Source organism: Branchiostoma belcheri, unplaced genomic scaffold (assembly GCF_001625305.1).
Source record: "Branchiostoma belcheri isolate BF01 breed outbred unplaced genomic scaffold, Haploidv18h27 scaffold66, whole genome shotgun sequence".
In the NCBI taxonomy this organism is placed as follows: Eukaryota; Metazoa; Chordata; class Leptocardii; order Amphioxiformes; family Branchiostomatidae; genus Branchiostoma; species Branchiostoma belcheri.
In genome coordinates this window covers 1,427,344-1,450,519 of record NW_017804309.1, presented here as the reverse complement: position 1 = coordinate 1,450,519, position 23,176 = coordinate 1,427,344, and the positions used below count along the sequence as shown (strand labels likewise).

At 44.1% G+C, this 23,176-nt stretch overlaps 1 protein-coding gene across 7 annotated transcripts in view; it reads left to right on the top strand.

The window, feature by feature from the left end:
* The window catches only part of LOC109483797 (proteasome activator complex subunit 4-like), a 23,093-nt gene extending 2,793 nt beyond the window's left edge, over positions 1 to 20,300 (top strand). For 2 of the 7 annotated variants that reach the window (XM_019786914.1, XM_019786911.1), the window contains exons 2-48: positions 1,299 to 1,439; positions 1,844 to 1,960; positions 3,203 to 3,334; positions 3,998 to 4,042; positions 4,378 to 4,527; positions 4,674 to 4,737; positions 4,930 to 5,124; positions 5,339 to 5,434; positions 5,621 to 5,679; positions 5,789 to 5,995; positions 6,172 to 6,355; positions 6,617 to 6,706; positions 6,828 to 6,892; positions 7,499 to 7,652; positions 7,837 to 7,935; positions 8,278 to 8,347; positions 8,550 to 8,617; positions 8,848 to 9,063; positions 9,341 to 9,498; positions 9,814 to 9,909; positions 10,273 to 10,331; positions 10,876 to 10,947; positions 11,088 to 11,143; positions 11,285 to 11,383; positions 11,551 to 11,613; positions 11,799 to 11,894; positions 12,134 to 12,262; positions 12,608 to 12,799; positions 13,026 to 13,159; positions 13,270 to 13,323; positions 13,436 to 13,565; positions 13,761 to 13,842; positions 14,093 to 14,255; positions 14,564 to 14,633; positions 14,844 to 14,969; positions 15,219 to 15,371; positions 15,518 to 15,622; positions 15,867 to 15,958; positions 16,358 to 16,489; positions 16,683 to 16,939; positions 17,127 to 17,203; positions 17,457 to 17,585; positions 17,777 to 17,932; positions 18,098 to 18,245; positions 18,452 to 18,466; positions 18,736 to 18,869; positions 19,145 to 20,300. In XM_019786914.1, the coding sequence (XP_019642473.1) occupies positions 1,299 to 1,439; positions 1,844 to 1,960; positions 3,203 to 3,334; positions 3,998 to 4,042; positions 4,378 to 4,527; positions 4,674 to 4,737; positions 4,930 to 5,124; positions 5,339 to 5,434; positions 5,621 to 5,679; positions 5,789 to 5,995; positions 6,172 to 6,355; positions 6,617 to 6,706; positions 6,828 to 6,892; positions 7,499 to 7,652; positions 7,837 to 7,935; positions 8,278 to 8,347; positions 8,550 to 8,617; positions 8,848 to 9,063; positions 9,341 to 9,498; positions 9,814 to 9,909; positions 10,273 to 10,331; positions 10,876 to 10,947; positions 11,088 to 11,143; positions 11,285 to 11,383; positions 11,551 to 11,613; positions 11,799 to 11,894; positions 12,134 to 12,262; positions 12,608 to 12,799; positions 13,026 to 13,159; positions 13,270 to 13,323; positions 13,436 to 13,565; positions 13,761 to 13,842; positions 14,093 to 14,255; positions 14,564 to 14,633; positions 14,844 to 14,969; positions 15,219 to 15,371; positions 15,518 to 15,622; positions 15,867 to 15,958; positions 16,358 to 16,489; positions 16,683 to 16,939; positions 17,127 to 17,203; positions 17,457 to 17,585; positions 17,777 to 17,932; positions 18,098 to 18,245; positions 18,452 to 18,466; positions 18,736 to 18,869; positions 19,145 to 19,279 (5,464 nt within the window). In that variant the 3' untranslated portion in view covers positions 19,280 to 20,300. Of the gene's footprint in view, positions 1 to 1,298; positions 1,440 to 1,843; positions 1,961 to 3,052; positions 3,104 to 3,202; positions 3,335 to 3,997; positions 4,043 to 4,377; positions 4,528 to 4,673; positions 4,738 to 4,929; positions 5,125 to 5,338; positions 5,435 to 5,620; positions 5,680 to 5,788; positions 5,996 to 6,171; positions 6,356 to 6,616; positions 6,707 to 6,827; positions 6,893 to 7,498; positions 7,653 to 7,836; positions 7,936 to 8,277; positions 8,348 to 8,549; positions 8,618 to 8,847; positions 9,064 to 9,340; positions 9,499 to 9,813; positions 9,910 to 10,272; positions 10,332 to 10,875; positions 10,948 to 11,087; positions 11,144 to 11,284; positions 11,384 to 11,550; positions 11,614 to 11,798; positions 11,895 to 12,133; positions 12,263 to 12,607; positions 12,800 to 13,025; positions 13,160 to 13,269; positions 13,324 to 13,435; positions 13,566 to 13,760; positions 13,843 to 14,092; positions 14,256 to 14,563; positions 14,634 to 14,843; positions 14,970 to 15,218; positions 15,372 to 15,517; positions 15,623 to 15,866; positions 15,959 to 16,357; positions 16,490 to 16,682; positions 16,940 to 17,126; positions 17,204 to 17,456; positions 17,586 to 17,776; positions 17,933 to 18,097; positions 18,246 to 18,451; positions 18,467 to 18,735; positions 18,870 to 19,144 lie in introns of all 7 variants that reach the window. The other 5 variants (XM_019786917.1, XM_019786916.1, XM_019786915.1 and 2 more) reach the window with 4 other exon arrangements.
* The last annotated feature ends 2,876 nt before the right edge of the window (positions 20,301 to 23,176 follow it).

Sequence of the window (23,176 nt, the reverse complement as noted above, 5' to 3'; positions counted from 1 at the left end):
TTTTTTTTAAGTGTGAACTGGAACAAATCAAGGCCAAATGGCAGCTACGTGTTGTTGATGTTGATTGTATCAGGCTTTTTGACAAGTGGGTGGCCTTGTGGTTTGAGTGGTTGGTGCATCTGGCTTCAATTATAAGCTCAATAATTTAATTGCAGTATACAGGCCTTTTTCATGATGCCATTGTGCTATGTTGCATGCTGTTGCTGTAATTATTATGTCAGTGAAGTGTATGCCGTATGGGATGATTTAAGTTATAATGATGCAAAAAAAATTGAAAGAAAGGTTCTCATTGTAGAATGTTCGTGGCAAAACTGAACATAATCCGGATAACAAAATCTTTGTGTCATTGACATCATGCACATCGTAGCTCATTTGAATCATTATATATTAAATTTCTGACATTGATTATTAGTAGAAAAACAACCCTTAACATAGTGCCATTGTTTTTTGGTGGTACAAATGAATGAATAAGAAATATATGTCCTTAGATACAAGCTTTTCATATGATGTCACTTGCACCATTTTTTATTACACTGTACAAAACCACCCAACATACTTAACTTGTAATCCGCTTACCTGGTTGCTCTGTACTTCATACTATTAGGTGGTAACAGTGAATGTAGCAAATAGGAATCCATATACACCTACATTTGTACTATACTATACTATACATGTAGTATATAATCCCAGTGGACCAGTGCACCATAGGTCCAGGACTCCAGGTAGACATCAGAAAATTATACCTGCACAGTCAGTGAGTGCCGAGTTTCCCTGCACTAAGGTGCATATGCCTAGAGTGTCAGCCTTGTTAGCTTTCATCCACTCCCCAAGATCCGCCACCAGGCAACAATTGAGTAGGTGCTAAAAAGGTTTCCATGGTGATTTTTGGAAAACTGGACAGGAACACGGTCATAAACAGCAGCTTGCAAGGAGAAATGGCTCTACACAGGGCTCTACACACATCCATGTGAAACTTCCTGCAGCCTGCTCACCCAAGAAAAACAACATGGGTCAGGTGAAAAATATAGTCGCGTCATTGGACTGCTGCTGTTTGAGGTCATCCAATCACATGAGGCCCCACCCAGCTCGCGCAGCTTGAATTTTGCTCATTATTAGATAATGAACCAGCTGTTACGAATGCGTGCGGGTTTAGTCTTGTTGGCTGGTAGCGAATCTTGGGGGGAGCGGATGAAAGCTAACAAGGCTGACAGTGACACTCAAGCTAGCATATGCACCAAGTATTTCGAGCCCTGATAGATAATGAATATCTGATGATGTAATTGATTTCTCCCTAACAGGTACATCCGTCTGTATGGGCGAAAGTTTTCCAAAGAAGACCATGTGATGTTTGTGAAGCTGTACTATGAGCTGATGACCATTCCTGACCTGGAGTTACCCCTCGTCCAGAAGTTTGCACAGATGTTGACAACTCTGCTCAAGTAAGTGTTTACTTCCCATGGAGAAATCAACAGGGCTTTCTGCTAGACGTAACTTCAAAATTCTAAAAGTGCACAGCTCCAATTTTGGGCATGTAAAGTGCATGTGCACCCTTTATTTCAAGCCCTGTAATCAGATTTCTATGTTGCATGCTGTTGAACCTCTTTTTATAGTAATCTTGTTTGTTGCTACCCTTTTCTCCAAAATCACACCTACACCATGGACCAGTACATGTCATAGCCATCTCAAGCAATTCAGGCACACGGCCCATATAAAAAAAAACATATTGTGCATTTTCTTATACTCTACTTTTTTTACATCATAGTACTAGTAGTATCTGTAATATGTGTGCACTTTTCATCAAGGACTGCTGATCCGACTGCCTCTGTCCTTGTGTGTTACACAGGAAGCGAGAGCTGCTGTCCCGAGATGACCTTGTGTTGCCATGGCGACCGCTGTACGAGCTGGTGGAGCGGCTGTTCTACTCATCGTGGGAACCCTACGGTCTGGAGTGGTATCCCTCGTAAGCACAACATCCCCCTTCCTCTCACGTACTGGTGCTCTGGTATAGAACAGGCTGCAGTTTTCATCGCACAATACATATTATATTGTAGGTAAACCTCAGGAAAAAACAAATCACTCAAATATATGTAGGGAAGTCCTTTTTTGTCTTTTATTTTCTCCATGCTGTTTCTTCATCAACAGTATGCCTGAGATTTTACTTGTACCACCTCTACGACAAAGACAAGCCATATTTGTTGTTGCAGACTTGTAATCTCAAGTTGCTGAAAACGTTATGAAGCAGAAAACCTTAATACAAATTACAATGCAAAACTCCCATTTAGAAATATTTATCCAGTTTGGAAATTCCCTGTCATGCATATGAAGTCTGACTCAGTAATGCTCCTGCTGGTTTTGGTGAGAACTGCAGCCCTGGCACCTTGTGTGAACACCATGTGATGATGACTGATGATGGGACTCTGGAAGTAGCTGTGGTTCCCCGCTTTTTGCTACCTCCCAGTTTCTGATGTCATGACCAGAGTTTCCCCCTGTAGTTCCACCCCTTGTGTAGACATGGGTTTTAAACTGTTACACTGCATCTGGATTGTATAATGTTCTGCTTGCAATAAAGACTTTACATGCTAGCTGCTACATGTAAAAGAATATGCAAGGACAAGTTGGGAAATTGTGGGCTGAAACACTTTTGATCAAGTGTTCTGGCATTGAAGATTTGTGTCTTGGAAATATCTCTACAAAATATAAAGCATACTTTTTTAATGTTTGAAAGTGACAACATAGTCTTATTCAGTGACAGTCTCTCAGAATCTAAATTTTAAAAGATTTTCATGGAAACGCATTTAGAAAATATCCAAGCAAGAAATTCGGACAAGCATGTTTTTCAGGCAAGTTTGACATATGTGTTACAGACTTTTAAACACCTGTGTTTATGTCATGTAAAATGATATATTGAAAAATTGTTTTGTGAAGTGGGAGCAGTCTGCTTGCACCAAACACAGCCTGTTGCCATGATTGTAGATACAATGTGACTTGTGCAGCCGGCGGCCGCTCGGTCTCTAACTGCTGTTGTTTGTGTGTACAAACTTATGTCGATCAGAAATGGGCGAGGCAACTGGACTGTTTCTTTACTGCACCAACTAAGAATAAGGTAGGCAGGCCTTCGTCTGTTTCCGTAACACATTGACTAAAACCCGTGGCGTTGCGCCCGCCTTGTCGTGTCCCGTATTGAGGTATCACTCCGTTTCAGGGGCAGGAGGGCTCGAAGGGGCGTGAACTTGCGTCAGCTGGTAGGAGCCTGTTTAAGCAGGCCTAGTAGAGTCAGACACCCCCGGGCCATGCGTGCAGTTCTGGCAGCCCTCGGCGTAGCGGGGTTCGGTCGGTAAGACAGGGGCCCTCGTCTCAGCACCATGCACCTACCAATGCCTCCTGAAGATGTCTTGGCTTTGTCTTAGATCTGTTGGGGTCACTACAAAGTTATACGAAGTCTGCGCATCTAGCCTTGCTTTACATTTTCGTCACAATCCATAGTAAATGTGCAATATATGAAACGTTCAATTGATTGACTATATCTCAACATTGATGGGTGCATTACAGTTCTAACCCTAACCTTATCTTCTACTCCCACTACTTTTCCATGTATTTTTACCCATTCTGCTTGTGTCTATGTTTTTTTGCATCCCCTTGAATTTCATTATGTTGCCTCCTGTTTTTATCATCACCACTATCCTGTCCTCCTCTGTAGGAGAGATCCTAAAACCATCCTGTAACGACCTTTTCTTTCATTCCACATTAACGACTGCTTCCAGAGTCCCACCAGTCAGCCTGCCATGTTGTCTGAGCTTCGTGTCTGTCATGAGAAAACTTGTCACCACTTCAGCGGCTTTTGTCACCTGTGATGTTTGCTACATACATCCAGCTCAGGGACAATATAAGTCGTCAATAATACCTATCCGTCATCAGTAGTGACATGTGTCAATCACAGATCAGACCTTTCATGCACAGACTGTTGATGTTTGAATCTTACACTTCTCCTCCTACCCAGGTCCATCGAGAATGTGATCAAGAACGTTGTGCGCATGTGTCGAGTGTAAGTATGCTGGTTTGTAGTTATATCAGTAGAATAGCCATGGGGGAAAACTCTATCATTTTGTATTATTTTGTCCAAGTAGAAAGTTGGATGAGAATTGTTTATGACTTGTATAGCTTACTGTAAGATAGCTTGACTGCTTCAAGTTTCTAGCAGCCCCTCTTCTGGTCAGGCCTCTAGAGGGCAGTGGGCAGAATCAGCCCAGACAGCAAGAGATTGTATAACACAGGCTAACTATAAGATATGAGCATTAGGAGCAGTGTTTGTAAGACATAATTGTAAGATTTGTATGTCGAGTGTAAGACGTCTTGTGTTGATGATGGTTGTTCCTACAGGTATTTCTCAGTAGAATCCAGTGCAGAGATGTTGGAGGAATGGCGGCCGCTGCTGTGTCCGTTCGATGTCACCACCTGTAAGGCCATGTCGTACTTCGAGATGTTCCTCCCCACCACCTTACCTCCCGAGCACCATGACAAAGGGTTTAAGTAAGTCTGTGAGCTGTTGCACTTGAATCTATGTACATAAGCATGGAACTGAACATGAAACATGAATCGAACTAGTTTTCCAACACAAGGGAATGGATTGACAAATGTTTGTTAGTGAGTAAGTGTGTTGGTCCTGTTATTTCCAGGCTGTGGTTAGATGAGCTGCTGAAGATGTGGGACAACTGTCACAACTGTCCATCATGGGAACAGGTCAGGACCTCGTGTTTTGCTTTATTACTCTCCCTGTGTTATCTTTCTGATATAGCTGAACTTGAATGCAGGGTTCTGGAGACTATCCTTCTGTCAAATGACTGTATTTTGTTGCTCTAAAATAAAATACCATTTGAGCTACTATTAAAAAAAGATATTAAAATACAACTATTATTATGTTTTTGTCTGTAGAACCTGGTGAATCTGTTTGCTCGGGTTGCCCTGGACAACATTGGGTACATTGACTGGAGCCCGTGGGTGTCCAAACTCTTCACGCGGCTGCTGCGGAGCCTGAACCTGCCCGTCGGCTCCAAACAGCTGCAGGTGGGGCGGGCAGGTGGCGGCTACGACGTGGCCGTGGCAGGCATCTGGATTGTCTCCATGATGGTGAGGAGCAGGGTTCAGCTGTATTTTCTGTTGCCAGGTGGACTAGAAAGTAAAATGACAGGGTTCACATCTCACCTACATGCTTCTGAAATGAGTTGCACTCATTTGCTCTAGAAAGTTGACAGAGACCATCTACAAGACATGCAAACGTGTCCATCTGTTCTATCCGGTTGCTCTGATTTGTCATAATTGTTCTGTATCCCCTCCACCCCAGGGAGGTCCAAAGGGAGACATTGTGCTGGACCACATTCAGAGGTTCTTCCAGGCAGTGGAGACGTACTTCCACCCCTCCAACAACGGCAGGTGGATGGTGAGTCTCAGGTCATGGTGGAGGTCCTGAAGTAGAGATTAACTGTAAAGGACAGGAACACAAGTAGAAATTTCTCAAAATTCAGAACCAAGAATCAATGATTGATTGAAAAAATAGAGACCACAGACCACAAAGTACAGTTTTCTTCATGGTGGAAATTGTAATAAATGTTGTCCTCTCTTTCAGGGAAAGCTACAGAAGCTAATCTACAAGTTGCCTTCCTCAGTGGTGAAGAGACTCCACAGGTAGAGACTACTTTTTCTGCTTACCATTCTGCTTACAGAACAGACATACTGTTACCTGTACAGCCCACATCTCCAAGTTACACGATCAGATGGTCTTCTATATCCCCAGGGAGCGGTACAGGAAGCAGTCGTGGGACCGACTCGTACCTGACGCCTACAAGCTGACGGACATGGAGCTGGAGAAGGTGGTGGAACACATGAAGCCTGCCGTCATGCTGGCCATCTTCAGTAAGACTGGGAGTCAGGACGCTGCACAGGCCCTGCAGAACCTGGCACTCATCAGACCTGACCTCATCCTGCCACCTGTGCTAGAGAAGTAAGAACTGCAGCAGATTTGGAAGTAAACATTATAGTTGGAAGAGCAAGGTTGCTTAAACTGTACTTCTGCATTTTATGCATGAACAGTTAACAAATTTTCTTTAAATGCAAATCAGATTTCCCAAGTACATGTATCTCTCCAATGATAATACTCATAATTACACCCCCCTCCAGGACGTACCTTGCCATGGAGACATTGACGGAGCCCCACCAGCTGACAGCGACCATGTGCTGTGTGGTTACCATGGCAAGAGAGATGGTGAAGGGAGGCCGGTACCCTGAGGGCCCCTCCAACCTCCTGCCCCTCCTCTTCATGGTCCTGCCGGGCATCGATCCTAACGACTTCGCCAAGTGCATGGTGAGCTACAGTCTACTCTTTCACATGCAGGGGAGCTGTGTTGTAGTATATATAATATATGAAATGTTATGTGTATGAATAAATGAGCCAGGAGCTGTGTTGTTAGCTGTATTGTACTTTTGTGAAAACAGTCATCTCCTTCCCTTTGAGGAACACAACATTTAAGAACCTATAACACTTAATGATACACAACTGGCATATTACACAATATAGTGGTATACTGGTACAGAGAACTGACTGTGTCTTACTGTTTGTGCCCAGATCACGTTCCAGTTCATCTCCACCTTCTGCACCCTGGTGCCCCTGGTGGACTGTTCCGAGGCCCTGCAGACAAGATCAGACCTCACAGAGGTAAGGGGTGGTGCTCAATACTGCTGATCATCCTCCTGGTCTTTCTGGTCTTCAGAATAATACTCCACTCAACTTTTTTGCTAGTGGTTCATGTACAATCAGGATTATGTTTGTGTTGCAGAGAGAGAAGGAACTGTGCTCTTCCACTGCAGGGTTTGAGGACTTCGTCATGCAGTTTATGGACAAGTAAGTCCTGTTGGGGGCAAACTGATGGCATTTTTGGGATAAGTCTTGCAGGTTTAGTACAAACTTCAGCTGTCCTGTTAGCCTAGGTACGTTCCTACTTGTATGCCGGGGCTCCCACACTCGCTTGCCTGTACTTGTTAGGGAAGCGAGTGTGGGAGCCCCAGCATACAAGTAGGATAGTACCCAGGCTACTGTCCTGTTATGAGAAAGGCTGCTTTTAAATTCTTGTCAGTGATCAGTTCTGTCATAGCTTGATTGAAAATTCCATACCATCAAACCATACCATCGAAATCATAGGACTGTCTACAATTATCGTGAACACAAGTAAGTTATGCTGAAAATTACAGGTCTACAAGAAAAAAAATTGTGTAAGACAAGGTAGAAAGATCAGCAGACATCCTTGCTGACGAGCATCCAACCACGGATGACCTTGCTCACAACTTACTCCCAACTATGGCCTAGAGAAGGTTGGGAGGCCATGATTGGCTATGTGTGACAGGGCTTTAACCTTCAGCATGTTAAAGTAGCAGTCTGGCATCAAAGCTGTACTGGTTGTGGGGTTGGACAGCAAGGAGAAGGTTAAACCCATCTGACTTGTGTCTGCAGGTGTTTTGCCCTGATCGAGAACAGCACACTGGAGCAGACCACCACGCTGGACACACTCATGGACAAGATGAGTAACCAGGAGGGCATGGTGGAGATAGGTCTCACCTCAACATTCAGCACCATCCTCACACAGAGCTCTCCAGCAATATACCAGGTCAGGCCCAACAACATGTGGTGTGTTACTCCAGTTCAATTCACTTACATGTTTCCTCAAGCTTTGACTTAGGGGCAATGTGTTAGCCACTGAATTTTTTTTATAAACATATTAAGTTCTGTTTAATGTGCTGCATTTTGTCTGTCTTCCCTAATCATTTTGTTCATTTATTTGGAATTGTCAGGAGGCCATCAAGAAGTTGTTCCACTTTGCATCGAGCCACATGTTTGAGACAAAAGTCGCTGGCAGAATGGCAGCTAATATGTGCAGGGCTGCCAGTAAGGTAAGGCGTGCTTATGTTTTTTTGTACCACTTTTCTTCTCTATAAGTATAACTTGATAAAGTGAGCAACAGCCACTGAATATTAGAGAAAGTCAATAACTAAAATAGGCTGCAAAGCTCTGCAGTAGTACACGCAGTGGCCTATCAATGGTTCACAGCTGCCAAGTAGTTGTGGCTAGATTATGTAGTCTGAAGGAGTTAGTGATGGACACCAATTAAACTTAAAGAACTGCTGTTACTGATATCCTCGACCACACTATCCTGGAGCTAACTTGAGCTTACTTTTAGATGTTTGTATAGATCCTCCCCCAGCTTCAGCAATATCTATTGTTTGTTTCCCCAGGCTCATCCTGAGTATACACTGAAGCTGTTCTTGCCTCACTGTGCCCAGGTCATCATGAAGCTAACAGAAGGTAAGAAACAAAAGCCCTCCTGGAACCATTGCTTTCTGTGATCGTTGTTGGTGCTACCAAACTTGGATTGATCATGGGGCTGGACACATGGAGAAAACTAAGTATTGTGTTATATTATGAAACAGCTGAACCTGAAGAAGATAATATTGTGCTCTGTATCCTTAAGTAACCAATAATGGTTGTTTCATCCCTCCCTGTACAGCGGAGGATGTTCAGAAGGAGGAACAGCTGGATGATGAGCTGCTGTGGAACCTACAGATGCTGGCTGATGTGAGTAACTCCACAGTTCTGTACAATACAATACAAGATAAGCACTAAGAATACTTTTTTAAAGGTAGCATACATCGTTACAGACATTTACTGACCATTTCAGCTACAGGTATTTTATCTCTTGTCATCTCCTGTCCTATCATACTGTAAACTGCACAACAATTCAGCTTTGTTGGCTGGTATGATTTTTACATTGTCAATGATGGTAAATGATTCCTTCCTTCCTTCAGATCGTGCGTTGTGATGGGCTGTCCCTGGTGGTGTACCGAGATCAGCTAGTGCCGGTTCTGGAGCGCACGCTGCACCTGACGTGTAAGGACGGGTACCAGCAGGCAGGGCTGCTCCTCCGACACTCCCTGCGCGCCCTGACGCTCGTCTACCCGCAGGAGTACCGCAGCATGCCCTTCCGCTTCGACCGCCCGCTCAACGAGTACCTGCCAATCAGGGTAAGGATCAGCCTGCCCTGTTATTGATATTTACAGGTATCAATGTAAATGATGCCTGAGTAATTATAAGGGTAGTCCCTTTAAAGTGCAGTATTTTCCACCCATATCTGGGACATAAAACAGTTTGAACATCAGGCATTCAGGTTAAGGATCAAACTGCTCTGTTGATCAGTAACTGTTGTAGATTGCTTCTCATATTCCCCTCATGAAATAATCTTGCTCAGTGTCCAATACCTTGACATGGACAGAAAGGTAACCTGCTCCTGTGTTTCCCCAGGACTGGGGAACCCCCGGGAACCTGTTTGACCTGGGGCTGCGCTGGCACGTGCCCAGTCTGGAGGAGAAGAAGGTCGCCCTCTATCTGCTGGACACGTTCCTGCAGCCGGAACTGGAGAGGCTGAATCAGCACACTGAGGGAAGCATCTCGCTATCCAGGTCAGGACTATGGCTGAAAGAACACAGGGTTACAACATGCAAAATGTCATGCATTACCATTTCGCAGAAATATTCTCCTTCATCATTGTGGAATTCTTCAATAACAGTTTCCTTTGTATGTCCAGTGCTGCATCCGTCAGACTTCCTTGTGTCTTGATCTACAAACAGAATCCTTGATTATAATCAGTTGTAAATGTTATCAATTATAAATGGTGGCATAATTTAGCTATTGCTGCATGGCCAATCTGTTTCCTTGGAGTAAACCAGTCACTACCTGGACTTGTAAACATGACCAAACTGTCCCTCCTCCTGCAGAGACGAGCTGCAGCGTACATTGATGATCGTGCACGACGGACTGATCGGAGCGGGCGCCATCATGCCCATGTGGGAGGAGGACGTCACAGCTGACTTGTAAGGAAGCCTGGGCTCCCAGGTGTATGTCACATGTTCTGTTCTGGACGGGAGGGGGGAGTCTAAGGGCTGTGTCACCCCTGTTAAAAGGCAACGATAATGAGAGAGTATTGTAAGGATTTCAAGTCCAGTTCTTCATGATTGTTACAGTTTTCAGTGCTGCTCAGCACAAAATGGTTGCTTCATCCAAAGCTATAATGTATAAAGACTACAGTATGTACTCTCAGCCTATGTACATGTACTGAGAGGTGACCCTATCATTACCAGTATTGCTTACTATAAAGTTATTGCTTAGCTGTTAGTTTCTGTTTTGCTGTGACTATGACATGACATGAAGTAAAGGTCTCAACATCTGTCCAACAGTGTCAAGAGCGTAACTCCACTAACAGGGTTTTCCAACACCTACAAAGTTAAAGATGAGGGTAAGTCATGTTTTCTTTGTAAAATGATCTATCCTGAAATATATGTCTTATGAAGTGTACTTGGTAATGTCTGCCCTTGATCTGGACTTACTACAAGAGAGATAATCTACCTCACATCTAAGCACAAGGATTTGCAGTACAAAAATATATAGAATTTCATTGTCCATGTAAAGCTATAATTGATATAGCCTATGTAACCCAAGCTCCGGGGGGCTCCTTACATAGTCCGCCACCCAAGCCGGCTGGATGTTGGGCGGCCGGCAAAAGCGATTTAATCAGGCTATAATTGATATATGCTTTTACGACTAGGACTTCTTTGAGACTGTACATGTAAGTCTTTTAAGACTCGTGCCCTTTACTATCTTCATAACACATCTTCAGGTGGAATAACTCTAAATGTAGCAGCTGTGAGCCATTGATAAGCCACGGAAGTACTAAATACAGTTTTATAGCCTATTCCAGTTAATATTCTGACCAGTAGGTAAAAAAAACATAGGTATAGAGAGTGTTACAGCATTTGTAAAACTTCCATTTGTGTCGCCAGAATTTGAAGCACTCCTGAAGCGGAGAGAGAACCTGAGGGCAGTCATCTGTAAGGTCATGCAGAAACTTGTCGGTGAGTTTTCTACACAGACTAGTTTAGAATTTTTAAAAATTTAGAAACAATTTAGGTAACAAGAAATACATGTATTAATTTTATGTTTTTATCATGCAATTTATCAGTCTGTTTATGAGTCTGTTTGTCTTTTTTTTCAGGTCACATTTTGACCAACAGCGAGGATGACACCAAATCATTGTCCTTCATAATCAAGGTAAGGATGGACATATTGTATGTCTCTGACAATGCAATTGTTATGCACTTCTGTACTCTGCCCAAAGTATGTGGTACTTTGGAATCACACAGGAAAGGAACATTGTGGCAATATGATAACCTCTGGTTGTGTTTTCTGTAGATCTACAGTGCAGTCCTGTTTTACTATGGAACTCTGAAGCACGAGTTTGATGGCAGGTGGAAGAGCTTCACTGTAGTGAAGAAGGCCATAGAAGACAAGGTTTGGCATAGATAAATCTTTGTGGCATTGTGTGGCAGTGTGAAGTGTTTGCCCAGAATCCTGCACTTCATTTATACTAGAATAAAGAAAAAAAGTATTGATGGTTTAAAAGATTAGTACTTCGTGTTAGTGTATTAGTACCACATTTTTACCTTGTGTTTCTGCAGCTTCATGGGAAGAAGAGGCACATCAGGGCTCTGCTGGTGGACAGAGTGTCTCTGCAACATGAGGTGAGTCTGTGCACATGTGTCTGTCTGTGTATATGCGTGTGTGTGTGGTGTGTGTGTGTGTGTACAAGTGAGACTTTGACATAGTAGTAATTTGACTGTTACTTCGTCCAGTTTAACCTGCTTTTAACCTATGCCTGTGTTGCTGTGTGTGTGTTACTGGTACTTGACCTGTTGCTTTACTACAGATGCGAGTACTGGACAAGGAACATGCCCCCTACACACCCCTGGTGCAGGAACTCATGCAGGACCTGCTCAAACTCTCCACAAGCCACTATGGAGAGGTCAGCAATCATTACATTTACAATGGATTTGTGTAGGAATGTTTTAGTACCCATATTTAAAAAAAACTCAAAATGTACTATGAAACATCAGTTGACATTACTAATTTCTAATTTTCTAATTTTGAATTTGAGATAAAAAGGGAAACATCTACATGTAATGATTATGCGTTAGCTTGAAAGTTGATTGCAATGGGAACCTAATGATATCAATGTATGTTTATCTCCTCCTCCCCCATTAGGTGCGTGCCAAGGCCCAGCAGGCATTCCTAGGCTGCCTGCAGATGTACCCCTACTCCCACCTGGACCTCCTGCCTTCCATACTCACCTACCTGAAGGCTGACCCCAACATCTCACACGACCAGTTCAAGGTGGGCAGGACACATTTTTAATGCCAATTCTCTACTTCAAGTTTGTTCTGACCCATGACACACCGTTGCATACTTTATACATATTATATTCCTGTTAATAGTTGTTCTTTGAATGTGATTCAAGTCCATAAATGAGAGGAACAACCACTTAGAACAGTACCTGTCAAAGGCTGCTTCAGAACGTCAACAGGCCAAGGTTTGAACTAGGTTTCAAGCTAGAAGCAGGATTGCTAATCACTTACATTATCCAAGAAGATGTCTCCAACTGAAGCATTGGGGTCAGTTAGGGACTTGAAACCAACCGTTTAGATTCTAAGTCCACTCGACGACGTTGCCACCTTGCAGGGTGCCCTGTATGTCCTGCTGGGCACGCGGAGCTGCTGCCTGGCCAGCCTGAGTGAGTACGCCGTGATCCGCCAGCTGTGGCCAACCATCCTGCAGGCCGGACACTCCGAGAAACCCTCCATACAGCAGCTGATCGAGGACGTCACTGACAGAATACACCGCAACTACGAGACTGTCGCAGTCGAATCTGAGGTGAGTCTGAGCATTAGCACTGGTTGCTTACATGTAAACATTTTCAAACTTCTCAGCATTTGCCAAGTTTAAGGTGACCAGTGCTTAATGAATACTGTAATATCATCTTCATCATCACCATAAGAATAATGATAAATGTTATGAAAAGTTTGTAAGGCTTCAGTTGTAGATTTTATAGTGTTGAGTGTAGAAATCTAGCCTGATGGTAACTTCTAACCTTCTCCAGGTCTCAGAAGCTTGTGTAGACCTTGCAAAGGCTGTTCTTGCATCGAAGACGCCCGCTCCCAGCTGCACTCCCACCACAGAGGAGATAGAGGGCGCTGTCAAGGACCTGGAGAGAAGGAACAAGGCAACCCTGGAGTAAGTGTGGTGAAGCTATTCTGGTGTATTCCAGAACTTACCCAAACAATGATTTCAAAACATTTTGTTTTTCAAAATAACTGTTACTTCAACAATTTTTTGTTTTTCAGCATTTACCATGACTTGGTGAACACCTTGCTAGACCTGTTGGAGTCTGGAAATCTGTAAGTCTCCTCAGTTGGTTACTCAGTCTGTTATTTCTCAACATTTATGATAGTTCTGTGGTAACTCAGCAGCTAGAGCTGAGGTAACCTTGAGATAACGACCATATTTCAGGAGGTGGAGATTTGTGCAGATCTCCATCGGGATGCTGACCCTGCAGATCCGGCGGGACACCCCCCTCCCACCCCGCGCCGTCGCCATGTTCACACGGTCACTCGTCGACGAGACCATCACCATCAGGAAGGTCGGTCTTCCATTGCTGTGGGCACAGCATTCCGTTGCCATGTCAAATTATCATATTGCAGAGTGATTTCTGATCAGCATGTCTGATCACATGAAGTCTAATAGTCTTGACAGTTACATTTTCTTTGCCTGTTTTTGCACTGTACTTCTTCCAGCTTAGTTGTCCACTAACTTTTTTCTGCATTGTACGTTGTAGATGGCCATCGGTGCTGTTGTTGCCATCTTGAAGCAGCAGAAGAGGGAACACAAGAAGAAAGAGATAGAGCCTTTCAAAGAAGGTAGGAACACAGTTGTAAATACATTGAACATACAAAACAGATAACCAATCTGTCAAAAGGAGACCAGTTGGTGTGCAATCAATCCTGAAAATATACCTGCACAAGCAATAAAGTAGTGCAAATTTGTAAATATGAAAATGAAGTGGATCCTCCAACTGCAAGTAGTAAAGATCATAGTGAGTGTAGAGATAAGTTCACAGAGACACAGTACTAACTGCAGTTGTACTTGTTACCCTGTCCCTGGTGTCAGGAGGGTGCCAGCCCCCACCCCCGGGCTCCCTGGTGCCCCTAGGGGAGAGGGACGACAACAAGTGGCTTCAGTATGACAGCAGCAGACTGCCCAAGACTCAGGACCAGTGGGAGAACTCCACCTTCGTGGACAAGACCCACTGGGGCTTCTACACGTGGCCCAAGTAAGAGAGAACTCCATTTCTGCATGTTAAACTACTAAATATGCTGACATTATATTCAGAAAACTGCTTTATTTACGTGCAGTATGACAGAAATAATGCCATGATACCGGTGGAAGCATGCTCGTGTGAAACACACAAGTTACTATACACATTTTGACTGGCCAACCCTACAAATGGGGATGGTTGCCGGACTTTGACTTTTCTGTGGGAATGTTTCCAGAGGAGCAAACTGGAGTAGGATGAATACCTGGCTACCATCTGAACAGGTTTTGACTAAGCACATGTTACCCTTCCCCATCCCTACCCAGACCCATGCTGACCTACGCACCTGCAGACCAACAGCCTCCTCTGGGGCGGAAGAGAGAGGACATGTCAGAGGTAACACAGCACAACTTGTCACTTTTCCACCATCAGCCTTGCTGCTTGATGTGTGTGTCGCATACTGGTATTTTGCAGTTTAGAAGTGTTTGGACCCTTTTAAAATAGGGTATATATGGTAGGGCTTTTAGCAAGTAGAGACTGATATTACCTGCACTGTGATAGATAATACTTTCAAATGTTCTCAAATGTTTCTTTTGGTACCTGCAGGGTGAAGGCATTATCTTCGACCACTTCTCCAACAAGGAGTTTGTTGACAAACTGATCGGCTTCCTGTCGCTGGAGGACAGGAAAGGTAGAGACAAATTCAGCAACCGCAGATTCAACATGTTTAAGGTGAGTCCTTTCATTGGTGGCAAGATCATATTTGGATTTGAAGATTTGCAGTTATAAAAAAGACTAGGAGTCCATCTCAGTGTGAGTAGATCAAACCTTAAGTGTGGTTTTTGGAAGCTTGCACCTACTGTTTAAAATTGGCATGTCAAAGGTGGTTTACCACTTATGCAAAACAAACAAACCAGGAGACTGCATGCAGACTATAGTTCTCCTCCCTGTAGTGTTACACAGTATGATGTATTCCTGCAGGGTTTGTTTAGAAACTACGACGACGCCCTGCTGTCCCTGTTCAAACCCCACATGGAGAGGTTAGCGGCCGACACTCAGGAGTTCAGCCAGCGATGTCTGGCAGAGATAGTAGCAGGGCTGATACGGGGGGCCAAACACTGGACCTTCGACAAGGTACATACAAACACCTTACACACAGGTGACATCAGTCTATATTATGTCAATGGTTTTATGGACACTCAGAGAATAGGTCGCTGTAAAAATGCAAAACTGAAACCACCATGATAGTTTTAAGATTTCCACTACTCTATATTCCACAGCAAGAGAAGCTGTACGAGTTCCTGCTGCCACTGCTCAAGACTGTGATGACTAACGCTTCAGTGGAGACCATAGGAGACTGGGCACAGAGCATGTCTTCTGCTGTGGTGAGCTCTCCTCTCACAGTTTCTGTAACACAAAACAATTATTTATCTCTTTTTGTGTTCTTTTACCAGGGTGGCACTCTCATTGTCACGATGTAGATACCAGTAATTGAATGTAAAAGTTTGACAAATAATCCAATGTCAAAGCTAAAGAGGCCTGCATGAATCCCAGTTTCTAAAGCATAAAGCTATTGATAGACGTCTGACATGTTATCCCATTTGTCATGTTGTTGTGTTGTGTCTTCAGGAAAACAGGGACCCCAGGAAGATCCACTGGTTGTTGGAGGCCCTGATGGAGGACTGTGGAAACGAGGCAGGGGGATCCTTCCTGTACTCAAGGTGCTTGTTTACAGCATACTGTCAAACCTAGTGACCATCTTTACATAAGGACCACCTGGCCAATGTGGCTATTTTTGTGGTCCTTTGAAATGATTTTCGAATTGACACAAGCATTAAGAATCCTGTCTATAGTGACCCCCTGTCCACATAGACCAAATTTGATCAATTTCCTGAGTGGTCTTCTTGGGCAGTTTTGACTGCACACATGTACTTGTTTCTTTTATAACACATGTAGTTCATGATGGTGGTCCAACTGACCAGACTGGCTGTGAATAGACTGCCCCTAAAGCTATGGGACTGATAATGATGATGTTGATATGTAGTTGTAGAAACCTTTTGCTATAGAAAAATTGATAGAGATTGTTTGAAGTGAGCATGTCTAATCAACCCCCCCCCCAGCCGGCTGTACGTGCTGCAGAGTGCGCTGAACCAGCAGGAGTGGCGCGTGCCTGAGCTGCTGCACCGCCTGCTGGCCCACCTGGAGCCTCACCTGCCACATGTGTACAAGAACGTCAGGGACAGGTTAGGCAGGTGAGAACTGCTCAATACCTCAGGGAAAATCACACTTGCACGTTTGAAAATTCAAGAATCACTCCAATTCCAAACAATATCTTCATGTACAAGCGACAAATACTGATTATCTGTAAAGCTTAGATAATTCGGACAAAAAATTATCTTGGTCGAGTTTTGAATGAATGTATCAACCCCCTTGATTTGGTTCCAGTGTCCTGACCAACATCTTCATGTACGAGCTGCCGGGTGAGATCGCCATGCCGACCCGCTCCCCCCAGCGCGGGAAGTTCCTGCTGGGCCTGCTGCCCAAACTCGCCATCCTGGAGACGCTCGACCTGGAGAGGAACGGCAACGGTAGCCATGGCAACGGGAAGGGGGAGGAGCCCATGGAGGTCCAGGACCATGCACAGGACGGCGCACTGGGGCAGACGGATGAAAAGAAAGAAGCAATTCAACTCATTAAGACAGGTCAGGGGAAGCACTTAATTTTTGTAGAGGCAACTCTCACCCAGGCTTTTACAGTTAGGTCTGCTGCTTGATTTCTAAGGCCCAGGCCAGGAGACAAGAGGTTATATTGCGATGCCATAACAGTATTGTCACCTTTTGATGACCTAGCCCAACTCATGCTAACCTTTCCCTTCCCTGTGTGTTGTAGTGATGAAGTGGATGATCAGTGGGCTGGCCAGGATGTACCATGGAGTCTTCCCAGAGCTCTATCAACTGCTACCTCTGGTGAGTGTCCCCACTGGTTACTATTCATGGTTACTGTGTCAAAGGGATGCTTTCAGCCCACTACTGACGAAAACGAGCATGTTCTTTAAGCACAATGAATGATCATTTCTTGACAAGAAACTGGAGTTGACTGCTGGACAAGAGAAAATTTGGAAAAGTCCAAAGCTTTCACTTTACACCGCATCTATGGTATTGTAGCTTTTCAGTAAACTCTACCTGGATTGAGACACATTCCCTTTTCTCCCTGTACCAGATCATGCCCCTGGAGAGTACAGAGAAGGATGATGAGCTGCAGAAGGATGCACAGGTGTGTCTGGCCTGTGTGGCACAGGCTTACCTGTCACCTGACATCATCCCCACTGCAATAGAGGCCGTCAAACAGGTACATGTACACACGTGGTGTTTGTTTGTTTCACACAATATTCAACTACGAAGGACTACCAACATAACCAGTAACATATCAGTTTACTGTACTAGTTACCAGAATTCTAGCAAGAGCAATACTCTGTATGTCAATAGCAAAATGAAGGATGAAGATAGAAAAGTGAAAACACACCTGTTTCCTGTGTGCAGGTTGCATTTGGAGGTCTGTGGAGGGCCCGGCTGTCCATCATGACATTCCTGCAGGTGTTGGTGTTCTGTAACCTGTTCCTGGTGCAGGCCAACAAGTCAGTGGTGGCAGATATACGCAAGCTACTGCTGCAACTCCTACAGGACGAGCAGCTAGAGGTAAGTTGAATATGATTGATGTCAAAAAAGCCTGTCAGTTATTTGAAGTCAGAGTTTTGTACAGTTATAGAAAGGCTGATGCAAATTCTGATTTGATCATTGTCAGTATTCACCAATGGAAGCAATTGTTATTGATCAATGGGTGCTCCTGCATTGTTTCCCCAGGTGAGAGAGATGGCAGGCACCACACTGAGTGGCTTCCTACAATGTGGCCTGATCGCCCTGGACAAAGACCTCCAGATGCACTTCAACAAGCTCTGTCACACCAAGTTGCCAAAGAAGAAGAAACTAACAGATGCAGGTGTGCAGGAAGGTGAGAACCATGAAAATTTCCAAATTTGAAATTGCCATGGTCCTAACTGTTTGCAATTGTTCTCATTCCAAGCCCCATGATTACAAACATGTAGTAAAACCTGTACTGTGTTTGTTCCCCTGTGCTCCCTTCCATCCTTCTACGTACACTTGTTTTTCTATCCTGTTGTGTTGCCACTGATGTCTGCCCCTTTCCTCTGCTCTCAGGTCCTACCAGCCAAGGTATGTGCAGCCTTCCATGTGGTCCTTCCGTGTTTGTCGTACCCTAATACTTTTTCAAAACAACTTTCAAAACTCTCATTCCTGGTGATTTTTGCTGCCTTGCTGCCCTATTGTTGATGTACTATTTATTTTCATGTACTGGTATTGTGCAACACTTCCTTGTTTGTGAACTGTATGTTTAAATTTGCCTGTATGATAGGTCATTGGACGATGCTGGTTAAAGATGTAGATTGAAGCTGAAGTAAAGTGTTTTGATTGTGTGTTTGCAGCCCTGATCCAGAGGCATGCGGGGGTGCTGGGTCTGTGTGCCTGTGTCCTGTCCTATCCCTATGACGTGCCTGACTGGATGCCTCAGCTGCTGCTAGAGTTGGGAGATCACCTCAATGATCCACAGCCCATAGCGGTAAGGAGAGTTTGTACTTCTCAACCATCAGGGTAGACTTAAAGACTCCTTGTGGACTACTTGTTAAATCGTTTATTGTTTATCATGTGCTGTTGGAAGCCAGTTTCTATTCTGTATTTACTATACAAGTTTGATCATATACATGTACTGGTGACTATTGACTGGACTAGTCTTAGGAGTTGGAGATTTTGTTAGGAGATGGCAGTGAACATTAGTTTTAAAGTCTTGTGAGTTGTATTCAGGAGGGATTTCAGTTCTTTTTTTCAACCCTACAGGGAACAGTGAAGAAAACGTTGTCAGACTTCCGTCGCACACATCATGACAACTGGCAGGAGCACAAGCAACGCTTCACAGAGGACCAGCTGTGCATGCTGACGGACCTGCTGGTGTCCCCGTCGTACTACGCCTGATAACGTCCTACTATGTCACACGCTGTGATAACAGCAGAGTAATCCTGGGTTAGAACGTCTCAGTAAAAGAAATCAAACAACAGTTTGTCACTGGGACAGAAATTGTCCTGAGTCAGGACCAAATATGGACTCCTGAGATCTTAAATATGCAAATGATGTGCCATGAAGGACAGAATCCTTTTTCAACGGAGGTTGTAGAAACAACCTTTCACCCGGAAGACGTATAATCCGTACCTGACAGCACCAGGGGAAACAGGTGATGTTCCTGTCCTCTGCTGTGCAGGTATGGTTCGTACCAGCCTCACCTTCACAATAATATTAAGGTAAATGTGGACATCACAGCCCTCAAAATACGGGAAACTCAAAGTGTAGACACCCACCATCTAACTGGGATGGTTAAACTGCTGACAGTGCAATAAAGCAAATGATCAGGTCAAAATGTTTCAGTATTAACACTAAGGTAGTGAACACTTTTGTTCTACTAACACCCCAAGTGGCAGGAAGATTGTATGAAGTACATCTTACTTGGGGAAGGAGTTTTGTTCAGTTTTTACTGTTTTATTTCACCAGTTCTCTTGTTTCTTGATGATGTAGTGTGTAGTGTGTACAGGAGTACATGGAATGTATGAAGTAATTTGGATGATCTTTTTACGTGTGGTTTCATGAAGGAAGATGCAGGGCAACAGTCAGTCCACAACCACACGTGAATCTCAGTACTGGGCTAATGTAATATCTTCTACTGTTAGCCATAATGTTACAATTCCACATCCACTTCTTCTAACATCCCTCGTATCTTGTCCATGTTGTTTGTTTTTAAGTTTGTAATCAAACGTTTTCCTGATGAAGTAGTTCGTTTGGGTAAGTTTGAGTACTTTTAGTGTGTTGTTGCCATGGTAACAACAAGTTTTCCTGTTATTTTCATCTGGCCAAGTTGCCAATACAGTGGAATTCTGGATTCTACAGTGGATGATATGAAATTGTAAACATTGTAAGATATTGAAAATAAAGTAACGAAATGGTCTTCATGTGTCAGATTCAAGTCACAAACAAAAATAACTTATTTGACCTTTAATAATATTTAAAAGAACATGGTCATCTACATTTTCCTTCCGTATGACGTCAGGCTTCATAAAAGAAAATACTCAATCACAACATAAAAGCAGTACCTGTGCCCAAGACGAAAATCGCCCCACGCCTTTTCTCATTGATCGGCCACATTTATTATTTCTGACGCATCCAGCTCGTTACTGGGGCCATTGGAACACACTTCCACATCTATTGTCCGGTTCCCGGCAACGTACTATGGTTGTCTAACTTGACGTCTTTTGATAAACCCAAGGAAAATGAGCCTCGAGTTGCATAAGCATAACACATCCTTATCTTGTCGCTTGCTGTTGGTTTTCTATTTGCTGACTCCTTAACAAGATATCGAAGATTTCAAACCTCCGGGAAGTATCCGGGAGTTTTTTGTGAATTTATTGGCACAAACAAAAAAGGTATGACGCACTACAATTAATTGGCCTAGTGCAGAAACGTTCTTCGCAGACATGCTAGAAGTGCAAAAATATAACTTCTTGTGATAATCCCGAAGTACCCACAGTGACTTGCAATGACTCAGTGAATTTGTCAAACTGCGGTTACAAAATCTCACCCTCCCTGCCCGCAACTCTGTATTCACCTACCTTCGGACACAAAAGCAAACACTCCAAAACGATCCCTCCGCACACAGTAGTAATAACTCCGCACACAGTAGTAATAAGTATTCCAGGTGTGAGTTGGTGCAATCCTAGTCGCACGGACGCACCCTTTCTTCATTTTCATCCCACTTCTGAAGTCTGTGCGAAAGTAAATCCCACCGGGAGAAGGAAAACCTACCTTTATTTCCCTAAAGGCTGAGAACCTGAAGGTCTTGCCCGCATGATTGCGGACTATTTTGAGCAGCTTCTCTCTCGGATCGATGTCCTTATGGTCACTGTTGAAGGTCTTACGGTGCAGGTAAGTATCTAACCCGGGAGTGAATCTTTCATAAAGCGGTCTTAATCCTGTTTGCACCGCCTGAGGTGAAGGCACTGAAACGGCAACATCGGGTGATGCGTCGAAATTGAGGTTGGCAGCCGCTTCATGTTGTCCCAAGAAGGAGATTATTAATGCAGTACATGCAGTACGGACAACTACAGGGGCTTATGCAACTGGACAATGTTGTTTCCCCGTCATATTCGCACATTCGTAACCCACATTTACACAACTTCATCCACGGATTGAACCATACATGATCGCAGTTATGTGGGCTGCGAGCAATCCTTGATCAAACCGCCACACATATCCACAGCATATTGCTCAATTCTGACAATGGAAAGATGTCGCTTAGCCACAGCATTATTCCACTCCATAGCCGATGATCTACTTCATATCATGGGGCCCATATTTCTCCAAGTGTAAAAGAAGTGGGCTAGGCTATCTGGAGAATTTGTTTATTCCATTCATGTATATCTACATAGATGGTTCACAAGGCGGGTTGCGTCCGAAGCTGCTGGGATTGCTGTTGGGATTAGCGCTACCGATGCAGTGGCATTAATACCATAAATACGTACATCATACATTATCGAACGGGAAACCATTACTCGGCATTAGGCCTCAAATTACCGCAGTGAACAGAGTGGCAGAAGGAAAGCGTGTGGGCGTGTTTTCCTGCCAACCGGGTCTTTCTCCTGACAACCACGTCATACTAATGAACTCATATGACAGGCTGAATAAAAGTTCTAAACGAGAACTATGCATATGCGGCCCCTTACTGAGGGGTGACTGCGGTGAGATAGCTGATGTTCGCATTCGTTGTAGAACAGCCTGCGAATTTCCAAGCCGGTTATGACAGAGCCAGCAACCGACAAGGATCTAAGGCAGTTGGATTTTGTATGAATATGACATATGCCCGACTATCCCAAGAATGACGTATATGACCAGTCCCAAGCCAGAGGATTAGCCAACTGAATGTATCACATGAAGTCCTATGAAGCAGATGCCGCCAGGCCCCGTGTTAAACGAACGGCGGAATCCTGTCGGCTCGGAACGAGCTATTCCTCGCTGTTTTCCCAGTGCAGATTTAATGACAACGACTGACCTGACCACCGCAGCATCAGGACCAACTGGTGCCTGGTATGGTGTCGGGAAACGATAATTGATTCTTTATGTTGGGACCAACCACGTGTGACGTAATTCATCTGTCCCTGAATCTCACCTGCAGGAGGGAGAGATTGATCCTGCCTTATTCGCTGGATGAAACGTTAACGGTAGTCGTACTTGTGCTCTATGCATGTTTGCAGTGATTGTAAACATGTCACATACAACTAGTTGTACTTAACTCAATTAGATAGAACGGCACATTTAAGGTATTTCATCAATTCGTTGAGTTATGGGAGACACTGAAATGATGATAATATTTTGCGAAGTACAGTGCTTCATACTAATTTGGCATTAACGTTATATCTTCCATGTGATGCCTTTGCTAATAATTTTCTTATGTCTCTGAAAAGGGACGCCGGAACCTTTGCCCTCGTCCAATGTGACATTATGACTCCTTTTAGAGGGAGATTAAGATTATTACCAGGCATCTAAGAAAGGCCACTTACGCTGAAGGTAATGGAGTAACTGCCAACCCCCTTAATGTCCGACGTCTTGCAAAAGGTGTGACGTTATAAATAGAACAACATTAACGTTCGATCGGGTTAGTAAATTCTACCATCCATTCGGCTGTCGGAGGCGGCAGTCAGATCGCAGACCTCATGCATAGTAATGAAGTGCGCGCGGGGAACGCAGGCAAGCGTTAAATTGACTTTCTCCATTCCGCTGATCGCGCCGGATCTTTGCGGAGAAAAACGGCATCATAAGCTCGGCAGCCTA